This window comes from Garra rufa, chromosome 1 (genome assembly GCF_049309525.1).
Source record: "Garra rufa chromosome 1, GarRuf1.0, whole genome shotgun sequence".
Lineage (NCBI taxonomy): Eukaryota > Metazoa > Chordata > Actinopteri > Cypriniformes > Cyprinidae > Garra > Garra rufa.
This window is the reverse complement of record NC_133361.1, coordinates 51,986,857-52,014,279: the sequence shown is the minus strand read 5'-3', so window position 1 is coordinate 52,014,279 and position 27,423 is coordinate 51,986,857. Positions and strand designations below refer to the sequence as shown.

The window sequence follows — 27,423 nt, the reverse complement described above, 5'->3', positions numbered from 1 at the left end:
TGTCAAATCTCTCTGATATCACAATATTTACTTTATTCAATAAAGAGATCAATAAACGAATGCTAGTAAGGCCGAAGCGACGTGAATTGTACAGCTTTTTGTGGAAGACATGAGAAAGCGCGTGCTACTTGAAAAGTAGTAGCTCACCTTTGTCAAACTTTCGGTCTTGTATCCTTTTAGAATCAAAGGAGAGTCCTGTGAAAAATTTACCTTGCTCAGATTTCGAGAACAGTTTTGTAGATTAAGCCTATTAGCAAACAGGGTAGAGTGGGGGGAAACGCCCCCTACTGTTTTTTTTTTTTTTTCAAAAATAACCACAAAATGAAATTAAGATACATTTTTATGGTAACTATGGGAGTACATTGACAAGTCACCGTGAAACTTACACTGGTGATACACAGTACGGATTTCACAGTAAATTATTAAATTTTTAGCAGTAAGGAAAAAAGTTTTTAAGCTTGTTCATCAAGAACATCACATATAGCCTACTGTATATGATATGAAAACATTGCATGTTTTTTCTCAAACATAGTCAGTGGGGTAAAACGCCCCCCAGGAAGCAATAGGCAATTACAGCAGTTATTCTGCTCTGAACATCAAATCCTTTGTTTTTTCATCAAATTCATTCTCACTAGTTGGTTGAATAAAAATATTTGAATTTTTATATTTAGAAATTACCTCAAGTTAACGTCAGGTAGCTAGTTAGCCAGCTAGCATCAGCTAACAAAATGTTTCAAATTGGCTATTATAATTTTTAATTCATAATTATTGATTATATTCTTTTTCATTTTCAGCTAAAACTGTCTGTACTCTGATTTTGCTTTAAATGTTTAGCAAATTGCTTTGTCGGACTGGGGGGCATAGGTGGGCTAAAACACCCTCTTTGTAAAAATTTATTTTTTTGTTCTTTTTTATTGTTAAAAACCTGATAACATGAAAGCTGGATATTTTCATACTTTGTTTATAATTTATATCATTGTCCCTGTAACACATTTAACTTTTGTTTCATATAAAAAATTACACAGTCCTTAAAGGAGTTGTTCACTTCCAGAACAAAAACTTACAGATAAGGTACTCACCCCCTTGTCGTCCAAGATGTTCATGTCTTTCTTTCTTCAGTCATAAAGAAATTATGTTTCTTGAGGAAAACTTTTCAGGATTTCTCTCCATATAATGGACTTCTATGGTGCTGAATTCCAAAATGCAGTTTAAATGCAGCTTCAAAGGGCTCTAAATGATCCCAGCCGAGGAAGAAGGGTCTTATCTAGCGAAACGATCGGTTATTTTTGAAAAACAATTACAATTTATACACTTTTTAATCTCCACACAGAGTAAAGATCCTTTGTATCTAAACTGTATTTTTTTTTTTTGGAAAATAACCGATCGTTTTGCTAGATAAGGTCCTTCTTTCCTTGGCTGTGATCGTTTAGAGCCATTTTAAACTGCATTTTGGAAGTTCAAACTCAGGGCACCATAGAAGTCCATTATATGGAGAGAAATCCTGAAATATTTTCCTCAAAAAACACCATTTCTTTACGACTGAAGAAAGAAAGACACAAACATCTTGGATGACAAGAGGGCGAGTACATTATCTGTAAATTTTTGTTCTGGAAGTGAACTATGTACTCCTTTAATTAGTCCTCATTAAAGGTGAAAACATCAAATCAAGAGAAATTCATAAAAAGCCATTTCATCTGTAAACTTAAAACATCATATAGATGAAATCATAGCACTGTTGAAAAATATATTAAAGTAATAAATGTAACATTTAATAATAATCAGAAAGGAATAGCAATTAAACATAGTTATGGCATTTTTAAAAAAAGATAGCAAAAAAGCTAATTTAAATGAAAATATAACATATAAACACAAAAAAGCGCTAAACAAAAACCTGAAGAAAACTGTAATGACAATGAATGGCTGTTTAGTAGTCCTAGAGAAGTCCAATACAGTGCATCCATCCATCATAAAATGTGCTCCACCCAGCTTTGGGCAATTAATAAAGGCCTTCTGAAGTAAATTAATGTGTTTGCGTACAAAATATCCATATTTAAAATTTTGAATAAAAATTGCTAAACAAACTGTGCTTCCTTTGCTTCTGTAAACAAAACTCTAAAGCTACACTTACGTCATATTTTTTTATTTTTATACAAACACATTGATTCGCTTCAGGAGGCCGTTATTAACCCCCTGGTTAATAATCGAATCTCATCGCTGCAAGAGGTGGTTTTTAATGTTAATCATTTTGTATTCGTGTATAAACATGCACATTAATAAAAGGTTCAATATAAAAAATCAACTAAATATCAAAAAACTGTTGAAATACATTCATCTCACAATCTGTACATAGTACATAGTTTTACAATAAATAAAAATGTGACAATCCAAATATGATAAATTTTACAGTACAACAATATATCTATTGTTTTATAATACATTGCTCGAGAGAAGAACAAAAAATTCATAAAATAATAAAATATTTTACAGTTATATGCTGTAAATATGTTTACGGAAAAAAGGGAACACTTTGCTGACACCGCTGAGAGTGGCATTTAGATAAATATATAAATATGTGCTGTGTGCTTCTCAACAATGAAATATACACACAAAGAAAATGACAGCGGTGAGAAAACAGCAGCTGATCATACATATTTTGAACTAAAACCGGCATTTTATTTATTGCAAAAGATGGTGAGTTTAATGCAGTGTAAGTACTTTTTAGTAACTGTTTATAACTGAACACATTTGTTATGTTGCCTTAATATTTTTATTTAAAAAAAAAATCTGTAAATTCTGTACAATACACACAAACAGTACCATCAGTTCTAACAAAGGACTTCTTTTTAAGGCGTGATGTTACAGTGGCTTAAAAACAGTTTCAAGCAGTTCCTTCAGCCTAGAGGTCATTCTATTGAAGTCATTATCCTACAGGTAAAGAAATGAAAAAAAAAAAAAAAATGAATTTAGTTAATGGAAATAAGACATGTAAACTGATTAGTTAGTTACATTTCCAAACTCACCCTGTTGGCGGTGCAGAGGTGGAAAACGTATTCAATATCATTGATAAATTCTTGCACTGTTTTACAATCATTATTCTCCAAGTTCCTCTTCACTCTGCCCAGCATCATGGGACCACAGATGTTCTCACTGTGTCTTGAAACCTGGACACCAGCAGTGCAGACATCACATGCATGCATATAAGTGCTTTAAATATTTAAATGATCCAGAACAGGACAGAGGAAAAAAGGGCAGATGAGATTTACATTGTTGCAGGGGTCAGTCTTGCTCTCACGTAGCAGATGTAACAGCAGGTATTGGCAGTGCTAGAACAAACAACAAACATACATGTGAGTGTTCTTTATTTGCTTATACAATGAAAGAAATGTTGTGTTGGACCCCCCTGACTTTCACTGAATGGGCTTAAAGTTGCATAAAATTTACCAGTGTGTACTGAGAGACTGGACTGCTCCAAACATCCTGTTGAGCGTTTTGACTAAAACTTTCCACATTCTTCATCACACAAAATGTGCAGCTCCACTTGCTTCTGTCCAAACAAAACACACAATATTACACAAATTACATATTAAGTATGTCAAATCCAGCATGATTTCTCTCTTTCTCTCTCTCTTACCCAGGCAAATCTTCATTTACAGCTGGTATGTGACAGCGTGAATGGAAAGCTCGTGGACAATCATCACAACACACGAGATCTCCCTCAGAGTCACACACGAAACACATGTCATCATTCTTCTGGGATAAGAGTTCGTTCAGAAATAAACCATATTGTTATCAAGCATATTGTAGAAATAATTTCAAATGTCAGTAGTTGTAATGAGTTCTGATGGTCTGGTGGTTTGTAAATGTGAGTAATGATGTCTTACCAGGTTCTGATCCGGTTCTTGGCAGATCCCACAATCACAGTTTGCTGCATGTGGTTCCAAAACACTTTTCTGAAAGTACATGAAAACACATCACATGTGAAAAAAACATTTGATCAGACCCTGCCATGCCAACAGACAGCATTTATTCATGCAAAAGAAAAATGCCATGGAAGTCAATGGCTACCATTGATTGTTTGGTTACCAACATTCAACAGAGAAAGAAATTAATTTAGGTTTGGAACAACGTGAGTAAATGATAAAGTATATAAACACTTACGAACCCAATAAAAACAAAACTGATTGAATTAAAATGCAGTGCAACAGTGCAAACATCAGGTGTAATCATGTGTAATCTCTGAACTTCTCACAGGTTTTTGTAGGATTTAATACAGATGTAAAACAATGTCAAAGGACCTCATCACTGCTAGCCACTGTTTGTTTCTCAAAATTGAATCAAAATATTAAAAAAATAATAATAATTTTTTACCGTTATAAGTTTCCCAAGAGGCATTCCATGAGACACAATGTGTTTCTTCCATATTCCATCTGGTTTGCTCAATCTGCTAAAATCCTCAGGTGTCAGCCAGGAGTTCTCTGTTCTTATGCATCTCCCACAACTCCCTGAGATAAAGGCAATACTGAGTGCAACAGTCTTGTATCACTACAGTTAAGCAGTGCATTTACATTTATTGTCAATGCATGAGAGAAAAAGCGATTTGGGACTCTGCCTACAAATACCCTAATAGCGCCCCTAAAGGTGTCATCTAAAAAGTGCAGCGAAATACCCTAAGTGTCACAAATCCGGTCCGTCGCTTATTGCCCGCTCACCACCAGAGGTCGCCTTGCCACTATATTGACATTCACAGTTCACAGACTGTTGCATTACACCAGACTACATCTCCCAGCACCCACTGCACTAATTACACCTACACAGCTGCCACCAGTCAGAACTTGCATAAATACCAGGCCTTTCTCATTGTACGGGTCAAGTATTTCATAGTGTTTAAAGTGCATATTGCAGGTTAGAGACTCCGGTGAATTGATGAATAGAAAAATAATGTAGGAACCAGATTTTCTTTAAAATATACTTCAAAATAAGCTATTAAGGCTTCTAGAGACGTTTTTGTGAGAGAATTTTACTTCCGCATCTGAAAAACGGGCAAACCGGTAGTGACGTAACGAGAGGGAGAGCGGTCAATGTAAACCATAGGAAAACAATGGATCGCAATGACTGTTCGGACGCAGAGAACATTTAAAATGTTTATTTACACTTGTATGACGAACCACACACACAAATATGAGCCTGCTATGTGGCCAAGAGAGCAGGGACATGCCAGGATTAAACAGAACAGCGGTCAGAGGAGACAAATAAAGTTGTGGTGTGAGGAGAACAGGGCAGGTGTCTGTGAGAGATCAGTGTTAGCTGACGATATCTAATCGGGCAAAATCATAGCATTTGTCATCTAAAAGTATTGAATTCTACTTACCAGTAACACAAACGAATGATCGTTGATCAAGCGTGTCATACTCATTAATATCCGACGCAAAAGTTACGTGATATAGCGGGTTTTTATTACCGCGCGCGCGCGCGAGAGAGAGAGAGATAAACACCTTTTTGTTTCATTATATGCTTATATGGGAAATACCCCCAAACTTGATGTGCTGTCTCTGACTCTGCACCCAGGCTTTGAGGCTTGCTGTCTGAAATCAAAATAGGTTCTACATACAGCTTAAATGCATCTCCAGGCCAGCAGACATGAGTAAGTTTATGGTAGAGATCATTTATTACTCTGAGCTAAATACTTGTACGTACAAATAAACAGTAAAATTTAATCTCAATTACAGTTTGACTATATTTAGGTGACAAATACATGTACAGTAAAACTTTTTGATGCCATTGGTATAAGACAATTAATATTGACAGCATACAGTCAAGTTGTCTGCTGGTATTCATCAGGAAGCCCTTACCTGCATGTGTTGTGTCAGCTATTAGACAGTTTACAGAGGAAGGATTACTTTATAAAGGTTTTGAATGGCCCCATTTTGGTGACAAACAATAAAAAATAATCACAATCACAAATTGTCTTACTGTATACATTTTTTATATGAAGTGTACAACATATATATCAAGCAGATCTGCATTTGGGGCTAATTCAATTCAGTTTCATTTATACAGCAATAAATCATAAATATTATTTCATAGTACTGTTAATACCCAACTTAAAACACAACATTGCAACTGTTAATATATACATGTAGATGTACAAAACATATACTACTGAAAGAAAAATATTTTCAGTGTGGGTATCACACTAATGTGTTATTTTAGAGGTGGTTAATAACAGCTGGCTCCACTGCTTCAGATCTTCACACAGCCTCATGTCTTGCAATGTCTCCCAAAGCCCTATAAACACAACACATGACAATAAATTACAAATTAGCTGTGCAAACAATGTGACCAAGCTGTAACTAGACTTGATGATTATTATATTAACAAACTGAGGGTAACTGACCAGTAATGCCTTCTCCTACCGTTTTTACACGGTTCTTAAAATGATATTGCTAATGCTTACAAGCTAGCTACGGTGCTTTACAAAAACTTTTACACATCTCGTTGTCTCATTATTTAAATAAATATGTTCACGGATTTGGTATTTAGGAGAAGTTATGAGAAGAAAAACAAACTTACGGTGCAGTTCACGTTTTCGTCGAGCTGCATCTCTGATGGCTTCGGACGAACCACAGTCTGACAGCGGACCCGATGAAGCTGCTGTGTGCACCGAAGGAACTGTACCGGCTCTGAGCCTCACTTGGTTCTTGCTTCAGCATCTCATGTTGAATTGCATCATATCGCCGGGATGATAATCCTCCAGAGTAAAGTGAACGCGTTTTTCGAAGCAGGTGCATTAGTATAGGCCAGTCACTTCATCCGCACAAACGCACCCATATACGGAAGATAGCACCGTTCTTTTTATTGTAAGTAAACACGTGGACACGATGTCCTGACAGGCTGGAGTTTGTGCAGCCTCCATAAACACAATAATTTACCATGACGACGATCAATTGAAATAAAAAATAACTACTGAAAACACACTAACTCACGACTGCTCCTACTGAATAGCAACAGAGCTTGGCGAACGACTCCCTCTCGTGACGTCATATGACGCGGTGTGGAAAAAAAAGTTGTTTTTGAGAGCGGTCAAGGAAACCGTCACTTTGTCTTCTAAATTTGTGCCCTTAGGTCTTGTAAAATATTTTCTAATAGTGCATTAACGGTTCGTATAGTATTTTCATTCACGAATATATGTTTATCTCGAATTTTTTTTAACCTGCAATATGCACTTTAATGCTCTCCTAGCGTTAGCATGTTTTACAGAGCCATTTCCTCGCTTTCTTGTTTCTAGTTCTAGTCTTGCCATTTATGTTTTGATTCCCTGTCTAGTTTGTTAAGCCTTCCGCCAGCCGCCTGCCTACGGATTCCTCACCTGCTTACAGATTACTCCTATTACTTGTACTTTATATACCTCATTGTTGTCGTCTACTCTGCCTATAACTATTGCTGCCTTCATGTGATATGGGAAAGATGATGCTTTCCACCTGTGAAGTGGAAATTACCAGTGTGTCGTGTTCAGGTGCTTTTGTTGTCGTAGTGAAGAGAAACATGGCGGACTCGGAATTTGTCCTCACATGCTACTTGGGTAAAGGTTTTAAAACGGTTATAAACTCCCTAATGCATCTGCTACAGGAAGATCAAAACGCAAACGATAAATAATAGGCTGTATATCTTATTGATCATGAATAGTATAGTTTTTTTAAAGACAACACTAACTAATGGTTCTGTTTTAGCTAGCCTATGTAAGTTTTTATATAAGCCTATATAAGTATAGCCTATATAAGTTTTTTTTACTTTTAACATCATGCAATGTTTACCATTCAGTATAGTTTCGTTGCTGTCCGCCATGTTGAAAGGTCAAAGTTTATCCCATCTCGGCAACTCGGGTATCATAAAAAATATCGAGCTTTCCAGTGGAAACTACAACGTGAGTGGGTGTTCATGTGCAATTTCGATGTCGGATTTTGGTATTTACCATAATTACTATAGCACATGCTATCTCTACAGGAATGTATGTGCCTTTTAGCACATAAAGATTGAACTGAAGAATTAGCTTACATTTATTAAACTGCCAACTTCAGTGTAGCTCTTACAAAAATTTTATCTTTAAAAAAAAAAAAAGAGAGAGAGGAAATCTTTTAAGTCTAAGTCTTTTAAACAAGTGATTGGTTGGTTCATGTCACATGACCTGCGGTGAGTTTGCGGCATTCTGAAAAGTTGAGATGTTTCAAAGTCCCTTTAAGGGTATTCTATAGTCTTTGGATGGTTTAATCTCGATGAGGCGCGGACACGACCGCGTCGCTTCCATTATGAGCGCGCATACTGCGCGTCTACATTTGAAATAACGAACTTCAGCGCGCAAAAGACGCTACATGAGAACGGCCCCTTATACGATGCTGGCGCATCCTCCAACTCCGGGCGGCCTTCCTTATCTCTCCCACTTGCCATTTCTACACGTGACGTAACCTGCAGCACTCCACTTTTACTGTCTGTATGTCCACACACACCTCTTGTTTCCCACAAAAAAGACACGCACTACGTGCACGAGGCTACATTGCGCATCCGTTGAACCGTCTGAGGCACACACGCACCGAACCGAGACAAGCGAACCGAACGTTTTTCATGTACCGTGCCACCCCTAGTCCCAGTAAAAGCTTGCATATGGATCCGCCCGCTTCTCACTCTGAGACAGAATACTCGACCCAGTACAATGGGGAAAGGCCTGGTATTTATGCAAGTTCTGACTGATGGCAGCTGTGTAGGTTTAATTAGTGCAGTGGGTGCTGGGAGATGTAGTCTGTGGTGTAATGCAACAGTCTGTGTACTGTGAATGTCAATATAGTGGCAAGGCGACCACTGCTTGTGAGCGGACGATAAGCCATGGACCGGATTTGTGACACTTAACAAGGTTTTGCAAAAATGTAGGCAGAGTCACATATTTCCAATGAGCCTGGCTTCTGAGAAACAGCTAACTTGTCTTTAAAATGTTTATTGCTGTGTATGTAAACCTATTAATAATCATGCCAACTGTTATAAAAGCATTCCCACACCTGAGGAAAATCGATATTTGTGTAGACTTCCAGAATGAGAGCCGCAGGTAACAGGTAGGACTGGATCTTCAAACACGCTCATGTCAACAGCATCATCAGCAGCAGCAACAGCATCATCATCATCACTGACTTGATTGTCTTCGACCTTTTCATGTGATTCTACAACAAATACACAAATATTCACTAAACAGAATATACGGTGCCTTGCAAAAGTATTCACACCCCTTGATTTTTTTTCCCCCACATTTTGTTGCTGGCTAATGTTAAACTGCTTTAAATGACTTTTTTCCACATCAATCTACACTCCATGCACCATAATGATAAAGCAAAAACAGAATTGTCACAACTTTCTTAAAAATAAAATCACTGAAATAATTACATTGCATAAGTAATCATACCCTTAACGCAGTACTCTTTTCGGGTATGATGCACAAGCTTTGCACATCAATTATCTGCCATTCTCCACCTCACCTCTTCACCGCTAAAGCTCTGTCGGCTTGGATAGGGTCTGGCAGACATTTTCAGGTTTCTCCAGAAATGTTTGATAGGGTTCAAGCCCAGGCACTGGCTGAACCACACAAGGACATTCACAGAGTTGTCTAAGCCATTCTTGCTCTCTCTTAATCTCAATATTTTGGTGCATTGAACTTTCCTTCTACTCTGATAAGTCCCTTAGTCCCTGCCACTGAAAAATAGCATGAGGTTGCTACCACCACACTTTAATGTTGTGATGGTACTCTGCAGGTGATGAGCAGTGCCTGGTTTTCTTTAAAAATGATGGTTGGAATTGTGGTTACTTAGACCAGAATCCTGTTTCTTACAGTCTGCGGGTCCTTTAGGTGCTTTTTGTTGCAAATTCCAAGTGTTTTCATGTGGAGAGAATTAGGTCTTGCCACACCACTATAAAGCCCAGATCGATAGAGTGTTACAGTGATGTTTGTCCTTGTGTAAGTATCTTCCATCCCCATATACGATCATGGAGCTTAACTAGAGTGACCATCAGCTTCTTGGTCACTAGTCTAACTAAGGCCCTTCTCCATCAATTGCTCAGTTTGACCAGGAGGCCAGCTCTAGGAAGAGTCGTGGTTGTTTCAAACTTCTTCCATTAAGGGTAATGTTGACTACATGCTTTTGTGAACCTTTAATGCAGCAGATTTTTTTTTCTGAACTCTTCCCCAGATGTGTGGCTTGATGCAGTGGAGTAACATCTACAAGCAGTATGAATGATCCTGAGCTAAATTTCAACTGTCCCAGATAAGGGTATGAATACTTATGGAATGGAATCATTTGGAATCATTAATTTTTAATAAAAAGCAGTTTAACATAAGGCAGCAACATAACAAAATGTGAAAAAAATGAATACTTTCGCAAAAGTATTTCTTAAAGTCTTTCTTATAGTAAATAACTGTTGAAATATTCCTCCAAAAAAGAAACAAAATGAGTCCTTACTCACCCTGTTTTTTCAAACCCACATGGCTTTTTTTCTTCTGCAGAACACAAAAGGAGACATTTTGATGAACATCTCGATCATTCTTAAGTCACATTTGAAAGCTTCATCCTAGAAAGGTTAAGTCTTCCATCAAATCCAATCTACAATGATGGAAAAGCAGCCAAACCTTTGCATCCTGGACACTGCTTTTTTTAAAGTTTGTAGCTGGAAGAAATCCATCCTATGAACGGAAAAAGAACAAAGTTAGATTTTGTCATAGTTATTTTATAATATTATTAGCAGTCTTACTTACCTCTATGAGATTCTGGAGTGGAATCCCTTTGCAAAGGATGCTGGTCCTCCACTTTTTGTTCTTCTCCTTCATCCCAAACCTCTCAAACTCAGTGGGCTTGAACCATTGTTCCTCACTGAAGATGCACTTCTGCTCTAAAGACAGAAAATCTATTTATTCAACCACTACTGGAATAATATGTTTTGGAGCGTCTAGATCTTAAGTCATTCAAAAATGTCTAGCTCTTCATACACATTACTCAATTCTTCAACATGTAGAAATGTTTCTGCACCTACTATGAGAATATTTCTTCAAATACAGGACACCTTCTTTATAGCCACATGTAACAGGAAGTTGAGATTTGTTTTGAGTGATTTTTTGACTTGCGGATGATTCTGAAACAAGTTAAATCAAAATCAGTTAGGTGTAGAAGAAAAAACTTCTCAATGATATATTAGGCAGTGTACATTGTGCATACTTGATTCATCAGTGTTTTGTCATTATATTAGTAAAAAATACTTTCTGGACTCACCGTGACGGTTTTGTTTCTTGACTTGTTTCTTCTTCTTAGATTTAGAATGGGAGGACAACCTCGTCGACCGTCTCTTCTTACAGCTTTGTTTCTTCATTCTCCTCTATTTTATCACTTGATGTCAGTCAGATTCTGGAATGCACTGGAAGAGTCATTTCATGTAGAAGGCTGTCATATCTAAAGCATTATTTGAACAGCAGGAAGTGAACGGGCTCCTCCATGTTGAGTTGTCTGTGCTGTAATATCTCCCCTCCCACTCTCACAGAAAGGAAACTGAAAGCTGCTTCCTGGTTCAGTGCATTTGCAAAGAGTAAAAATAAAACTATAATATATCAGAAAACGTTCACAAAAGAATTGAACTTTTTGGCTTATCAAGATATTGTAATTATATTTAAATAAAATAGATTGTCAGAGCAGTGTTATGTATGTGTGTGTGTGTGTGTGTGTGTGTGTGTGTGTGTGTGTGTGTGTGTGTGTACATATATATATATATATATATATATATATATATATATATATATATATATATATATATAAATTTTCAAGCAATAAAAACTAATTATGAATGTTTATTATGGAATTATCTTATGAAAAATGACAGTTCACTATTGATGTAATAATTCACTTTCAAGTTTTTTATATGCATAAATGGGATGAGAAAACCCTTATTTAACAGCTTTTGATATTATAACAAGAGAGATTTCCAACTTACTTGCAATGCGTAAGTACTTTCTTGTATTTTAGGGTGACCACACGTCCTCTTTTCCCTAGACATGTCCTCTTTTTGGACTTAAAAAACTGCGTCCGGCCGGGATTCCTAAATCGCCCAATATGTCCGGGATTCGGCTTTTGCTTTCTACAGTCACCGTTCATTGTCTGCGTTTTTGTATTAAAAATCGCGCGGGAATATTTTTTTTAATTCCCGCTCCCGCAAACATTCTAATATTAAATATAATTTTCGTGAATCATCTATCAATATGCGGAATATTTAAATCGCTTTGGAATGATGCAGCTCGTGTTGGATGTAGGAAATCCGCATTTTCCCCACGGAATTGGGCTGATTTTGTTGTCGTGGGTTGTTGCATAAATTCCATTTGGCTGAAATGCTTGTATGAAAACTATTTGCATTCTACCTGTGATAAAACTGTAGTAGATATTAGTTTTGTGAAGGATGTGTTTAGCTGTGTTTATGATTAATATGCATAACGGTGACTGTAAGATGTGTAGATTTGGTATGGAAATGACATATTTTGATACTAAAACTAGGACCCCAACCACCAACACAACCCCCGCCCCCCATGGCTAAATTAATGCTAAAATAGGGTGGATATATCGGTCTTTACCTCACTGTTTTCAGTTATGCTGTTTGTCGGAGCACGTAATAATGCTGCATTTATAATTCACTTCCACGTTCTGTCAGTGAGCTTCTTATAAAACATTGCTGCCCTCTTCAGGTGAAGGCAACATAGTAATTAAACAGGGAAGCTTTATTTTACACTTGGCCGATTTTATTGAAAGTAAAACAAATATGTGGATTCATGAGCTATAAATAATTAATGCACAGCACATCATTTACGAAGGGTAAATTTTCCATTACATTCAGGTGTCTTCAAAATATTCATCTGAAAAAAAGAAAGAAAAAAACAGGTAAGAAAAGCACAATGTAGCTTTTTGTTTTGTTTGAAAGACTACCATTAAGTTACATAATTGAAGAAATAGTTTAGTTTAGGAGAAAATGCATTTGAGTACTAAGACAAATAAGCATCAGTTCATATTCTTACCTCCATGAGACTCTTGAGAGTTGTGCCTTGGCATAATATACTTGTTTTCCACGACTTGCATGATCCTTTCCCAGCCATTTTCTCAAATATATAAGGGGAGATCGTTTCTCTTCCACATTTAATGCAGTCACTCTTTCCTGAGAATAAAGTTAATGTTTTGAAATGTTAATAAAACATTTGTGTAAATGATCTTAGTACAATAAAGATTAGTAAATAATTAGCCTAATTTATTTCATTAATGATTTAATGAATAGTAAATCACTGTATATGGTGTAATGTATATTGGAAAACACACACACACACACACACACACATGTTTGTTTTTGTGAATTGTGGGGACATTCCATAGACGTAATGTTTTTTATACTGTACAAACGATATTTGCTATCACCCTACACCTTCCCTACACCTAAACCTAGCCCTCACAGGAGACTGTGCATATCTTTACATTCTCAAAAAAACGTATTCTGTATGATTTATAAGCCTTTTGAAAAGTGGGGACATGGGCAATGTCCTCATAAGTCACCCTCTCCTTGTAATACCTATGTCATACCCATGTTATTACACCAATTTGTGTCCTGATATGTCACAAAAACAAACACACACACACACACACACACACACACACACACACACACACACACACACACACACACACACACACACACATGTTTGTTTTTGTGAATTGTGGGGACATTCCATAGACGTAATGGTTTTTATACTGTACAAACGATATTTGCTATCACCCTACACCTTCCCTACACCTAAACCTAGCCCTCACAGGAGACTGTGCATATCTTTACATTCTCAAAAAAACGTATTCTGTATGATTTATAAGCCTTTTGAAAAGTGGGGACATGGGCAATGTCCTCATAAGTCACCCTCTCCTTGTAATACCTATGTCATACCCATGTTATTACACAAATTTGTGTCCTGATATGTCACAAAAACAAACACACACACACACACACACACACACACATGTTGGGTTTACATGTTTTTTGGGGACATTCCATAGGCGTAATGGTTTTTATACTGTACAAACCGTACTTTCTGGGGACCTGAGAAATGGGGACCTGAGAAATGTCCCCACAAGGTCAAAATCTACTGGTATTCCTATCCTTGTGGGGACATTTGGTCCCCACAACGTGATGAATACCAGGTACACACACACACACACACACACACACACACACACACACACACACACACACACACACACAAAAACTGAAAGACAATAGATCAGCCTTAAAAGATGTAGACAGATTTGAACAGATTTGGAGGAATTTGGCATTAAATTATTTGCTCACCAATAAATCCTGTGCAGTGAATGGGTGCCGTCAAAAGGAAAAAATTAAATGATGATCTTGTTTCTTTGAAAATCACAGATTTTTACACTTCACAACATTAATTGATTGAGTTGTGTGGATTACTTGTGGATTATGTTTTTATCAGATGTTTAGACTCTCATTCTGACGGCACCCATTTACTACAAGAGAATCCATTAGTGAGAAGTAATGCTGAATTTCTACAAGTCTGTAGATGTCCAATGAAGAACATTCACTGGGTTTGAGAGTGAATACATTTTCAGCAATTTTTTTATTTTTTATTTTTCATTTATGGGTGAACTATTCCTTTAACCCACTTAGTGTTAATTAAAGACAGACTTAAAATAATACTAATAGCAATAGGCCTGTTAATAAATAATATTTTTCAATATATGGTATTAATTATTTTAGATGTCAGAAAAAAAGCAAACAAAGGAAATAAAAAAAAAACTAAAACACAATAGATCACATTGTAAAAACGGGTTTTATGGCAATTGTAGCATCTGAAAAATACATTTTGTTAAATGAATTGTTCAATTTAAAATTAGCTTAAAGTGTATTTATCATAAGGCGTAAAAGATGTATACGAGTTTGTTTCTTTACCAGAACAGATTTGGAGAAATTATATTACATCATTTGATCACCAATCGTTCCTGTACAGTGAATGGGTGGCGTCAGAATGAAAACGTCTTAAATTATGATTTTGAAACACAGCTTTTCACTTCACATAACATTAATTGAGTGATTACTTGTGGGTTATTGTGATGTTTTTATCAGCTGTTTAAACTCTCATTCTAACAGCACCCTTTTACTGCAAGAGGATCCACTGGTGAGAAATCTGTAGATGCCCAATGAAGAACATTCACTGGGCTTGAGAGTTAGAACATTTTCAGCAGAACACAAACAAAGATTTTTAACGAAAACCGGTGCAGTATGCCAGCCAAATAATGGACGTGGATGGGCACCAGACCTTTAAAAGTAAAGAAAAACATGCACAGACAAATACATGACGATCAACGTTTAACGAGCCTGATGCTAAACTCGTGCTCAGGACAGATGGACGTGGCTGTGTATCAAAGGTAAAAAATGATATAAATACTGTTCAGTTTCTCGCAAAAACCAATCATTTCGTGTCTTAGGACATCAATGTATCGTCACGAGCCGCAGGGTGTAATTTGGATTTCTCTGTGCATGTTTTTGTTTACTTTTAAAGGTCTGGTGCCCATCTACTGCTATTATATGGCTGGCAGACTGCACCGGTTTTCCTTAAAAATCTTTGTTTGTGTTCTACTGAGGAAACAAATTCATCTACATCTTGGATGCCCTGGGGGTAAGCAGATAAACATCAAATTATCATTTTTGGGTGAACTAACCCTTTAATAAATATTTTTATGTATATGGTACTAATTAATTTAGATGTCAGGGGGAAAAATGCAAATCAAGTTTTTTTTTTCATTTGATTTTGAAACACCTATAAGGAGACTAAAACAACAGAGCATAAATGCAGGACTCTTTATTTTTATAATGTTATTGTGCCTTGCGACAGAAGGTTATGCTGCTTTGAGATATTTAAACATTGAGGGTAACTTACTGTTGTACAAAGCATCCCTGTCCAGTAAGGCCTTTTCATTCCCACATGTGACAGGAAGCCATCTCTTGTGTTTAGGCATGTTCCAAAGATCCTCTTTGATAGAAGAGAGGAAAAAGCATTGAATTCAAATGAACAAATTATTTTATGTGTTTCATTTCTGTTATAAATAATGGTGGGAATGCACACAAAGTGTCCAGCAAATGTGGTTTAATTGCCCAAAAATGAATAGCAACCTGCTTTCAAGGAAGGAGAAAAAAATGGCTCCCCTGTGCTGGAGTCTGGAAGGCTCTGACGTTCTGGAGAATTTTTCAAAATGCAAAACAGAATTTTTGGAATTTCATGTAATTATTTATACAGATAAAAATACAGACTAGTCAATCAGTTATCTGACTTAGAACTCACCACTCTTTATGTGTTTATTTGTGGTCTTCTGTCTGTTAGTACTTTGTGATGATGGTCCAGCTTGGTCACTCACAAAGTTGCTCTCTGTCTTTCTCTTTTTAACCTCTCTTTCTTTTCCTGTGCCTCCATCCTCAGCTCTTTCTCTTGTTTTTTTGTTGGACTGACTCTTAAGAGCCGAGGAATTCGTAACTAGAATTAGAAAATAAATCAGCAGTGCTGAAGACCTCAGTGCAATGTGATAATAAAACTACTCTCAAATGGTGAGACAGAGAGGCTGATGGATAGCAAGACATACTGTATGATTCCTCAGATTTCCTAAGAGATGCAATGACTTCAGAGAGCTGGGGGTAACGCTGTAAAATATGCTCCTGGGCCACACATTCCCAGAACTTTCTCACTTTCCTCTTTCCACGTTTTTCAATATAATCCAATGCACAATATACATCCTCATTGTCATTCTCAAGCTTTTCCTTAAAAAAAAAGAAAAGACAAAAATGTAAAATGTTAAACCTTTTTGCTTTTATAATGATATATTATTGGTTTGAAATTTGAAGATCAATCTCACATAAAGCTCATCCGTAATGAGTCTATGATCTTTGAGATGTCGGAGAAACATCAGCGGTGTTTCTATTGTTGACATCTTTGTCTTGTTTTGGCAGAAAAAATCAAACAACTTTTCATCCGTGAAAAATCCAAAGTCCATATTGTTGCCGTTGTTGTTTTTAATGTTGCTTCTTCTGCTAAAAAAAAGAACAGATTCAGAATGATTTAATTTGTGATGTGTACCTATGAATAATATTTGATTAATTGCATTTTATTAGACACAACATGCATCCAACCTTCAGTCACTCATTGTAATGCAATACAACACTCTAAAAAATGCAGGTTTTTTAACCCAAATCCTGGGTTCAGCTTGTTAGGTCACTTTATTTGGTTATTTTTAATATTTTTACCCAGGTGCTGGGTAGTTTTATTGTAACTCAGCTGTTTGGTCATTTTACTGTCAATACAAATGATGACTCCCCCCTCCCCTCACATATCTATAGGCCAGTGTAACCCAATGTTGGGTAGTCTGTGCCAAACCGGTTAAAACTGGTTACATTTGTCTTTGGCCATTTTGTGTTCTGTCCTGAGAGACAACCGACTGGCCAACACGTTCTCTCTTGTCACTTTTTTGTTGTACCCCTCATTTTTGTTGTCACTTATCAACTCTATTGCTTTCAGTTGTTCGCTGTAATTTATTGTTTTGCATGTATTTGTAAAATTAGAAATCATTTTATATAAATGTATACTTTCACTAGAGCATGTAACCCCACCCCTACCCTAAACCTACCCACTTCTGAGCAATAAAAAAACACGTAACAGACAAATAAAAGTCACTTCTGTTTACTACAAAAACAGACCATAAAAAAGCAGTATAAAAGAGTTACGAACAAATCGTGTTGCAATCCAAGTCTTCTAAAGCCATACAATATCTTAATGTGAAGACCAGGTTTTAATCGCTGACAATGATCCTGCTCCCTCAAGGTGCTCACATCTATTCCAGAAAGACACTCCCGAACATTAGAATTATGTAATTGGTCATGAAACACACAAGAGCCAATGGCGTTCCACAACCAAAGCTGACGTAAGGCTTGGTTACACTTTATTTTAAGGTGTCATTGTTACAGTGTAATTATACATTTCCGTACTGAGTAATATTAATTAACTACATGTAATTCCTATATAGTTAGGGTTTGGCTTAGGGTTGCTTGCATGTATTTATGCATTATTTATTGTTGTTATTATAATAGTAAGTACATATAACACGCAATAAGTGTTACCTATGGCTTCTTCTAGCGGCAATTTTTGAATTTGTGCACAGATCACATCTATTCTTCTCACAAATCAATCGTTTTGTCTCGGAAGACTTGGAATATTATTTTGGAATAAATTCTGACTGTAATTGTATCTGCCTGTTATTTCTTGTGTTTTATTGACAAATGGTAGGTTTAGGGGCAGGGGTCGGGTTATGTGCTTATAAATGTGTATATAGTGAAATGTAAAAAAAATTGTTGTGACTTTTTACATTGAAAAATCACACCCCAACATAAGTACCCCAAGTACTTATTATTTCAAATAAAATAATAAAACCTTAAGTTAACCAGCACTCTCTGAATGTCAAAAACAACCCAACAGGGGTTCCCAACCTTTTTTACTCCGGGGCCCCCCTCCTTCTCCGGCCAATTTTGCAAGGCCCCCCTATGCCTGACATGTCATCTTATACTGTACTTCCACAGTAAAGAAAAAATTATTTATTTTTAAAACTTTTTTATTAACCAAAACATTTGTTTTGCCTTAATTATTCTTCTACTGCATGTTATAAAAAAAACTTCAAAATTCAAATAAAATTTAAATTAAAACTTCAAATATACCTTATAATCTTTAAAGAAAACCTCTGCTCAATTCTAACTTTTAAAATTATTTTACTTCAGACATTCTTTACAACTTAAGAGTACTTTTTCTTAAATAAGTGAACCTGCTCTACAACAGGGAGATACCAAAAGACCACTAAACCTATCCCTTTGAACTTGACTGACTGAATAGCTACTGTTTGTATCCATTAAAAAAATAATACACGAATTCAAACTACAGCAAATACATTCTAAATCTGTTAAAACACATCGATGTGAAGGTTCGACCAAGACGGGATCAGTGAACTCTGTCAGTGCGCGCCTGATGCTCATAAACACCGAGCCTTACTCCTCTTCTGTGGGTGAGCATCTATTATAAAACACTCACATTAATTTTGACAACTAGGCAAATGTTTGTAATTTCACTCAAAAATACGATAGGGATCAGAGCCCCGAGAGCGCGCATAGTTTGTGAATCAATAGCAGACTTATGCGTGTCTCATGCACGACTCTGATTTACACGAGACATTAGGCACGCGCAAGTTCGTTATTATGACACACTAATCGTTTTTACCTTTTACCTTTACGACGGTTTGCTTCATGCGTGCAGCCGGGAGATGTAACATTAGTTTGCGTACAGCATTTGGAAGTTTTGAGCCGCCATTCAGTCTGTATTTAACAGTGCGATGTGGCTTGCTGCGCCGAGTCTGAAGCAATCAATCACAGAACACGAGAGAGGCTGTGCTTTTATTATTCTCATTTAGCGCATTAATAATGAAATTAAACAGTTATAGGATAATATTTACATCAATTTTAAGATATCTCGCGGCCCCCCTGGAGGATCACTGAGGCCCCCTAGTGGGTCGCGACCCCCCGGTTGGGAACCGCTGGGTTAATGTATAAAACCCAACAAGCTGAATGTGTTCTGTCCAATATTTACCCAGCGCTGGGTTGCCAAATAACCCAGAAATAGTTCTTTTTAACCCAGCATTTTTTAGAGTGTACATACAAAAACACTTCATAGAAAAAAATGTTGCAATGTTTAATATTGTGTGTCTGAAAATGGCTTTGACCAAACATGCAATGCTTGTCTATTCTTGTCAGCTGTTGCATTCATTCGATAATTTGAGAGTCAAATGCTTTCTTTTACATATGATTTTTGAATTCCATTTTTATATGAATTAGAATTTCTTCCATTCGTATATTTATGAGTTTATCATTTTAACCATTACATGCATTTACAATTTGGTGACTGCATGTTTATAATAGTCTTTATATAATGTTATTTTATATAACATAATTCACTTTAACAATATGTTAAAACTGCATGTATTCTTCCATAATACATTTCTTTCTAAATTATTTTACACTGTTTTATAGAAAAATAACATTTTTTTGTTCAACCATACAGTAATTACCCAGTTGAAAGTGAACCACTCGCTCTTATGCAGAAACAAAACTGAAAGTTGTTTCCCGGATGTTTTTTTTTTTTTTTTTTTTTTTTTTTAGAAATAAAGTACTAAAAAGTGATAAAAGAAAGACAGCAGCTCAGAATAATCGCATAAATAGTGTACTCACCTTGCTGTGTCCACGACTCTCTATTTTTCTGCTTCCCTTTTTCTCATGCAGTCAGTTATGCACAAACACTGTCTAATCTCCTTTCCTTTTACATGCTCCACCTAACCACACCTTTCATTAGACATGCCTTCCTATTGGTCAACTGATCACTTACTATTACTATTACAAAAACCTTTATATATATACAAAAAACAGTTATTTGAAATTAAATCGCAAGCAAACACTCTTTACATTTAAACAAAAAAAAGCAGTTTGTTTAAAAAAAAAATAAAATACAGCTGGAAGTAGAGACAGACAGGACTGCGCATGAAATGTGTGCCAAGCATATTGCGAAATGGTGAGGTAATTAGTCAGTGAATAGTGTGTTGATGAGCCAGATATCATAAATGGTAAACTTTAGACATTTATGATGTGAATATGACTTGAATGGTTTAAATGACTTTTACCTGAGTTGGTTCTGAATCTCATGACAGTTTAAACTTAGTTTAAACTGTCAGTTTAACAATTCAACATTTCACAAGTCACTTTTTTCTTATGCCATTTACAGGTTGACATGCTTATTTTTTGTCGTATTTTGATGAAAGATCTATTTTTAGATATTTACACAAACAAAACTTAGTACTAATATCACAACCAATCATCAAAACTGCACTCTTTTAAAACATTTTTGTATATTTTCAATTGACTTAATTTAATACACACAATCACAAAGCATCCTTTTCACTACACAAAATACTAAGTAGGGCAGGTAATGAGGGAGACACAGGTGGATTCACTGAAACAATACAGTAGGTAACAAGATGGGCGGGGTTCGACATCAGACAGGAAAGAGCACATGGCAACAAACAAACAAACACACTACAAGCCATGTGCTCACACATGATCACAGTGTCCCCTGGTGGCCATCCTTGATACACCAGCTGTGACATAAAGCTTAACTGAATTTGGTCTGGATAATCGACTCACGGTTTTCCTGTTTAACAATGTAAAACTGCATTGACACAATCTGAATTGTAAGTGCTATATATAAATAAGGGTGAGTTGATTTGGCAATTCTTCTTATAATTGTTTTTGTGCAGTCTGTTTTGAACATTTATTTATTTATTTTTGAGAATTGTATTATTAGCCTTCAATTAGTCAATAAAATAAGATGACATCAAATCACAATTGAGTCACAATTGAATAGTAATTACACCTATACAATAAGTTGTGGTAACTTAATTTTTTTAAAGGGGTCATTGGATGCCCATTTTCCACAAGTTAATATGATGCTTTAGGGTCCTAATGAAAAGTTTGTAATATACTTTGATTAAAAGTTCTCTATGGTAGTGTAAAAAACACTCATTTTACCTGGTAAAAAATGCCTCTGTTCTCTGCAAGCGATATCAGTAGCTGGCCCTTTAAATGATGTGAACCTCTGCTCACCCCGCCCCTCAGTTCTGTGGGGTGTGTCATTATATAGCACATGGGGTGTTGCCTAGACAACAGTTGGGGGTATAGTTGTATAGTTTGGGGAAAAATGGCACTGGGAGGGGGGGCTTTAAAGACACTGTGCAACCCCATCCATTTAAAATTTAATTTAAAAACTGGAGTTGGAACCGAAAAAAGATGACACCCGCAAAGAAGTTCGGCAATTACGGCTTATACAGGACATGTCTGAATGGTTAGTAAACTTAATGTCACTTTGATTCATCTTTGTATAAGGGTATGTCAGGGAAGCGTATTGAGACAGATACGAACGCGGTGTGTTTACTGAGGTATAGCTGATTGAATGAGAGCAAAAAAGTGATCGATTAACATAACTTACCCCGTCGTAATATTGAAATACATAAATGTGAGTGTTATGGTCTTTACTCACATGCAGTTGCGGGCTGTGAACACTTTTGCAGGTATTGCGTTAACGTTACCATTCTTAATGCAATTATTGTCACATTATATTAAAGATTATATTAAAGTTTGTTATATTGTATCTCGTCTCTCGTCTCATCTGTCCAGCACCGAACCGTTACAATTATAACTGATCCAAAACGATTTAAAATAATTTTACATGACATCTTAATCACTAACAGACACCGTTTTAAACAATCTAGCGTTACAAAGCTAAGCTTAATGTAGTTTTACTACAGCATACACAGTTTGTAAATAGACAATCACCTTAATGCACTGTTCATTATAAACGTGCCATTATGAATTATATTGAGACGGATGTACATAGAGAAGACGACATAACCATGTTCTCTGAGCGTGTAAGTTACACTTTAGCCGCATTCATCATGAAACGTGCTAACTTAAGCACATTATTTAAAAGGCGATTAGCAAAGATTCATATAAAAAGAAATTACACCCACTTCTTCTGGTGGAGATGAAGCAGGAACACAAATAGTTACAGACCCATTTTTCAGCAGCAGCTTCGCAAAAATGGCTTTATACTGACCCTCGTTTTTAAAGCTGTATGGTGAGAAATGATTTGCGTAAACATGAACCCATTTAGGTAGATCGGCGGCCACATTCCCTCAGTGCCGTCAGTTTACTTCTGACTCGGGGTGGGTCTATACTAAAACACTACTGTCTATCAACTATCGCAGGAGCGGCCTCTGTCAGTGTGACGGCAAATTATTTTACTTAATTAAAAGAAAACTACTGGGTGGGTCTTTGTCAGTCTAGGGTGGTTGTGCACACACACTCCTAACACACATTTCAGTTCAAACAGCTTGTAAAAGTGCATGTGGCACCCGATGACCCCTTTAAGGCAATGGGTTTGCTCAATTTTAGTAAGTAGACAGAACAGAAAAGGTTAAGCAGATTCACACTTTTAAGTAATCACAATTTAATACATTTAAGTTAGACCAACTAACAATAAAAAGTTACCACAAAACATTTTCTTTTGTTTCAAAATAATTTAGTAATAAAAAAAACATTTTTTCTCATAATGATATATTATTGGTCTGAAATTTTAAGATCAATCTTACATAAAGCTCATCTGTAATGAGTCTATGGTCCTTGAGATGTCGGAGAAACATCAACAGTGTTTCTATTGTTGACATTTTTGTCTTGTTAGAAAACCAAACAACTTTTCATCTGCGAAAAATCCAAAGTCCATATGCTGTTGTTGTTTGCTTCTTCTGCTAAAAAAAAGAACAGATTCAGAGTGATTTAATTTGTGATGTGTACCTATGAATTTAGTTCTGCTCAAATAATGTTTGATTAATTGCAATTTATTAGACACAACAAGCATGCAGTCTATGTTTCCATAAAGCACCGTTTCCATCCAACAAGACAAAGAGAACAAAATAGTCACTTCCTGATAAACTTCCACTAAATATCACTAAGAAGACTAGGAGAAGTCACTGAAAATAATATTTTTTAAATAAATATAATAAATTGAACCTTTTAGATTAAAGGCAACAGCCAACAGGCTTTTTAAAATCAAAATATTTTTAAAACAGGCGGTTTTGCATTTCGTTTCAAAACTAAATCTTTCACCACTTTTGCACTGTTTGTTCTCTAACGGAACTAAATGATTTTTATTACTATAAAATAATCAAAACGATGGCGGCGCAAGTGCCATGGTGGGCAAGTGACGAAACTGGTGAATTTCTGACGCTGTGCAACAAGATGGGTCGGCTGGTTAGTCAAGTTATACCGTTCCATTGTGCAAAGTAACATGACTTTTTTAATACGCATGGAGGAAAACACTTTTATTCGGTAAAAGTGTTTTCATCATAGTTTATGCACATTTTTCTTATTGTATAAAAAGTTTATCCTACTCAATTGTGCGCAAAAGTTTTTTATGCACATTTTTAGAATTTATGCGCATTTTCGCGTTTCCATTCAGAGATTTTTTTATGCCATATTCCAAAATGCACATAAAAATAGGTGGATGGAAACGCAGCTAGTGTGAACAAGTGACCGATCTCAGTCATAGCTTCAACGTCTATTTATAGTGTTGGGGGCGGGACGCTGCGGATTGTAGAGACAGAACGTTTGATGGGAATCTGAAGTGCAGCTTGCTGTCATAAATCGTTCATATTGGCGGAAGTGAGAGACTGTACGTTTTGAATGCTCATATCGTGTTAACGTGAATTTTGTCATTGTTTTGGAGCACACTATCTTATAGATAAGTTTAAGGCTAACATATCATACTAAAAGCCAAAAAACTTTAATTTTGATTTCATGGGGACTTTAACATTCGCTTTTTCTACACCACTTCCGTATTCTTCTGCATTCACTTTATTAACCAGGTTATCAGATGCAGGCGTGACATTTAGAAACCACTCTTTCTGTTTGACTACGAATCGTGCCAGGTACAGAAGTATAGCCTAATTCCTCCAGACAGCTCGACCGGTGACAGGTACGCAAGAATCATATATACAGCTGTTGTGTTTAATTTCGCTTTATTTATGTATGTAACAAAACCGTATCGGTTGCATTAAGCTACAGTCGTGGCAAAAATTTTGAGAATTACATAAATATTGGAAATTGGAAAAGTTGGTGCTTAAGTTTTTATAATAGCAATTTGCATATACTAAAGAATGTTATGAAGACTGATCAGATGACTTGCATAGTCCTTCTTTGCCATGAAAATTAACTTAATCCCGAAATAAACTTTCCACTGCATTGTTAAGAAGGCTTCTGGGCATCCAAGAAAGTCCAGCAAGCGCCAGGATGGTCTCCTAAAGAGGATTCATCTGCGGGATCGGAGTGCCACCAGTGCAGAGCTTGCTCAGGAATGGCAGCAGGCAGGTGTGAGCGCATCTGCATGCACAGTGAGGCCAAGACTTTTGGAAGATGGCCTGGTGTCAAGAAGGGCAGCAAAGAAGCCACTTCTCTCCAAAAAAAAACATCAGGGACAGATTGATCTTCTGCAAAAAGTATGGCGAATGGACTGCTGAGGACTGGGGCAAAGTCATATTCTCAGATGAAGCCTCTTTCCGATTGTTTGGGGCATCTGGAAAAAGGCTTGTCCGGAGAAGAAAAGGTGAGCGCTACCATCAGTCCTGTGTCATGCCAACAGTAAAGCATCCTGAGACCATTCATGTGTGGGGTTGCTTCTCATCCAAGGGAGTGGGCTCACTCACAATTTTGCCCAAAAACACAGCCATGAATAAAGAATGGCACCAAAACACCCTCCAACAGCAACTTCTTCCAACAATCCAACAACAGTTTGGTGAAGAACAATGCATTTTCCAGCACGATGGAGCACCGTGCCATAAGGCAAAAGTGATAACTAAGTGGCTCGGGGACCAAAACGTTGACATTTTGGGTCCATAGCCAACTCCCCAGATCTTAAAACTTGTGGTCAATCCTCAAGAGGCGGGTGGACAAACAAAAACCCACTAATTCTGACAAACTCCAAGAAGTGATTATGAAAGAATGGGTTGCTATCAGTCAGGATTTGGCCCAGAAGTTGATTGAGAGCATGCCCAGTCGAATTGAGGTCCTGAAAATGCATAAATGTCATGTAATTGTCGATAAAAGCCTTTGAAACGTATGAAGTGTTTGTAATTATATTTCAGTACATCACAGAAACAACTGAAACAAAGATATAAAAGCAGTTTAGCAGCAAACTTTGTGAAAACTAATATTTCTGTCATTCTCAAAACTTTTGGCCACGACTGTACATGTGTAACTGAGTTAAAATTGTAAATAGGTTGTTGTGAATCCACCTGAATTCAGCTGCAGCTATTCCATGTTGTAAGGGTGCCCTCATGTGGTTTGTTTTGGAGCTGCAGACGAAAATGTTCAGATTGACGGAACACGGAAGATGACAATACAGCAGTTGCCATGAGAAATGTAAGTTGTGGGTACGTATTTTCATGCTCCGTCTCAATTTGGCGATATTAATGTGATTAATGCAAAAAGAGTAGTGATTTCGGGCTATTTTGTTTATGATTTGGATTTAGTTAATATATTGAGCATTTAATCAGAGTAGCAACGTATATTTTAATAGTTATATTAAAACTTCCGTTGGATAACCTACTGGGGAAAAAAACAGCTAAATTAGACCATCTCAAGTTGGTATTAGCTGGATTTTACAGTAGGGTATATTGCTCTTGTTGGCAAGGCAATGACGGTAAATTTACCTTATATTTTATTTAGAAGGCTAATTTCTGCAGGGAAACACCACTAAAGGGATATATTTCACCTTTCAGTAAACTTCAGTAAAATTGAGATCGCTGACTCGTGTTCGTCGGAGATCGTATGAAGGGGTTCGCCAAATCACAAAGAAAGAGGAAGAACAAGACTTGTAACGCATGCTATTGTAAAGTAGCTAAAATTATTACACCTCGCACTGTTAAGTCAGCGGCCAAATGGACCCGTTAGATTTGAAAACGAATGAAGAGTTGTTGTCTTTCTTCAACCGGAAAAAGGCAGAGATGTCCTGCATACAACAGCCGCACAAACTCCTCACTCAGCTGCGCGACCAGTGTTGCCAGATTGGAAATGTCTAAGTATCGTACCAGAAGCTCAAAATTATCGTATTTGGGATAAAATTATCGTATTCGAGTCAAACGTTCAAAATAAAGATATTTATCTAGATGTTACAGCTATTTCTCTTTTTCAGCACTCATTTTCTATACCTTATTGCAATGCTAAACTAATTATCTTACCCGCGTCAAACGTTCAAAATACAGTACAGCTATTAATCTAGATGTTACAGCTATTTATCCTTTTCAGCACTCATTTTGTATACTTTATTGTTAAATTAACAACCTCAGTTTTGAAACAACTGACCTAAGTGCGACAGGAACGTTAACTTGTGCTCGTGAGAGAGCGCCATTCTCCACGATGATTGGTTGAGAAGACGTAAGATTGGATGAAAGACATGCGTAACGCCATGTTCACGTCTCCTCACAATCATAAAGGTAGACGTAGGATCCACACAGCTAGATCTTTGAGAATAGAAGCTCTATAATTACAACGACCATGGTGTCACAAAATTCTGAAATTATCGTACAGTGTGGTATTATTGATCGTACATCGTACAGAGGTCAAAATTATGGTACAAATACGATAATTATCGTACGTCTGGCAACACTGTGCGCGACCACC

The 27,423-nt window shown here is 36.6% G+C and overlaps 2 protein-coding genes across 6 annotated transcripts; both read right to left on the bottom strand.

Annotated features, from left to right (window-relative positions):
- Positions 1 to 1,735: 1,735 nt before the first annotated feature.
- LOC141324206 (nuclear body protein SP140-like protein) lies at positions 1,736 to 11,572 on the bottom strand. Of its 4 annotated transcripts, none has more exons than XM_073833528.1 (13): positions 11,298 to 11,572; positions 11,062 to 11,160; positions 10,787 to 10,920; positions 10,661 to 10,714; positions 10,498 to 10,531; positions 9,045 to 9,203; positions 4,369 to 4,502; positions 3,882 to 3,950; positions 3,632 to 3,750; positions 3,442 to 3,544; positions 3,264 to 3,323; positions 3,021 to 3,161; positions 1,736 to 2,925 (listed from the first exon to the last, which is right to left on the bottom strand). In XM_073833528.1, the coding sequence occupies exons 1-13, from the start codon at positions 11,392 to 11,394 to the stop codon at positions 2,857 to 2,859; spliced, it is 1,272 nt and encodes a 423-aa protein (XP_073689629.1). In that variant the 5' UTR covers positions 11,395 to 11,572; the 3' UTR covers positions 1,736 to 2,856. The 4 variants fall into 4 exon arrangements, with proteins under 4 accessions (XP_073689629.1, XP_073689630.1, XP_073689631.1 ...); XM_073833529.1 differs by having other exon boundaries at positions 3,442 to 3,541; XM_073833530.1 differs by having other exon boundaries at positions 3,632 to 3,747.
- Positions 11,573 to 12,783: 1,211 nt separating this feature from the next.
- LOC141326045 (uncharacterized) lies at positions 12,784 to 20,498 on the bottom strand. Of its 2 annotated transcripts, none has more exons than XM_073834749.1 (8): positions 20,371 to 20,498; positions 16,965 to 17,139; positions 16,695 to 16,869; positions 16,400 to 16,588; positions 16,231 to 16,293; positions 15,998 to 16,090; positions 13,079 to 13,215; positions 12,784 to 12,919 (listed from the first exon to the last, which is right to left on the bottom strand). In XM_073834749.1, the coding sequence occupies exons 2-8, from the start codon at positions 17,100 to 17,102 to the stop codon at positions 12,866 to 12,868; spliced, it is 849 nt and encodes a 282-aa protein (XP_073690850.1). In that variant the 5' UTR covers positions 17,103 to 17,139; positions 20,371 to 20,498; the 3' UTR covers positions 12,784 to 12,865. The 2 variants fall into 2 exon arrangements, with proteins under 2 accessions (XP_073690850.1, XP_073690854.1); XM_073834753.1 differs by having other exon boundaries at positions 16,965 to 17,136; positions 20,371 to 20,438.
- Positions 20,499 to 27,423: the final 6,925 nt, after the last annotated feature.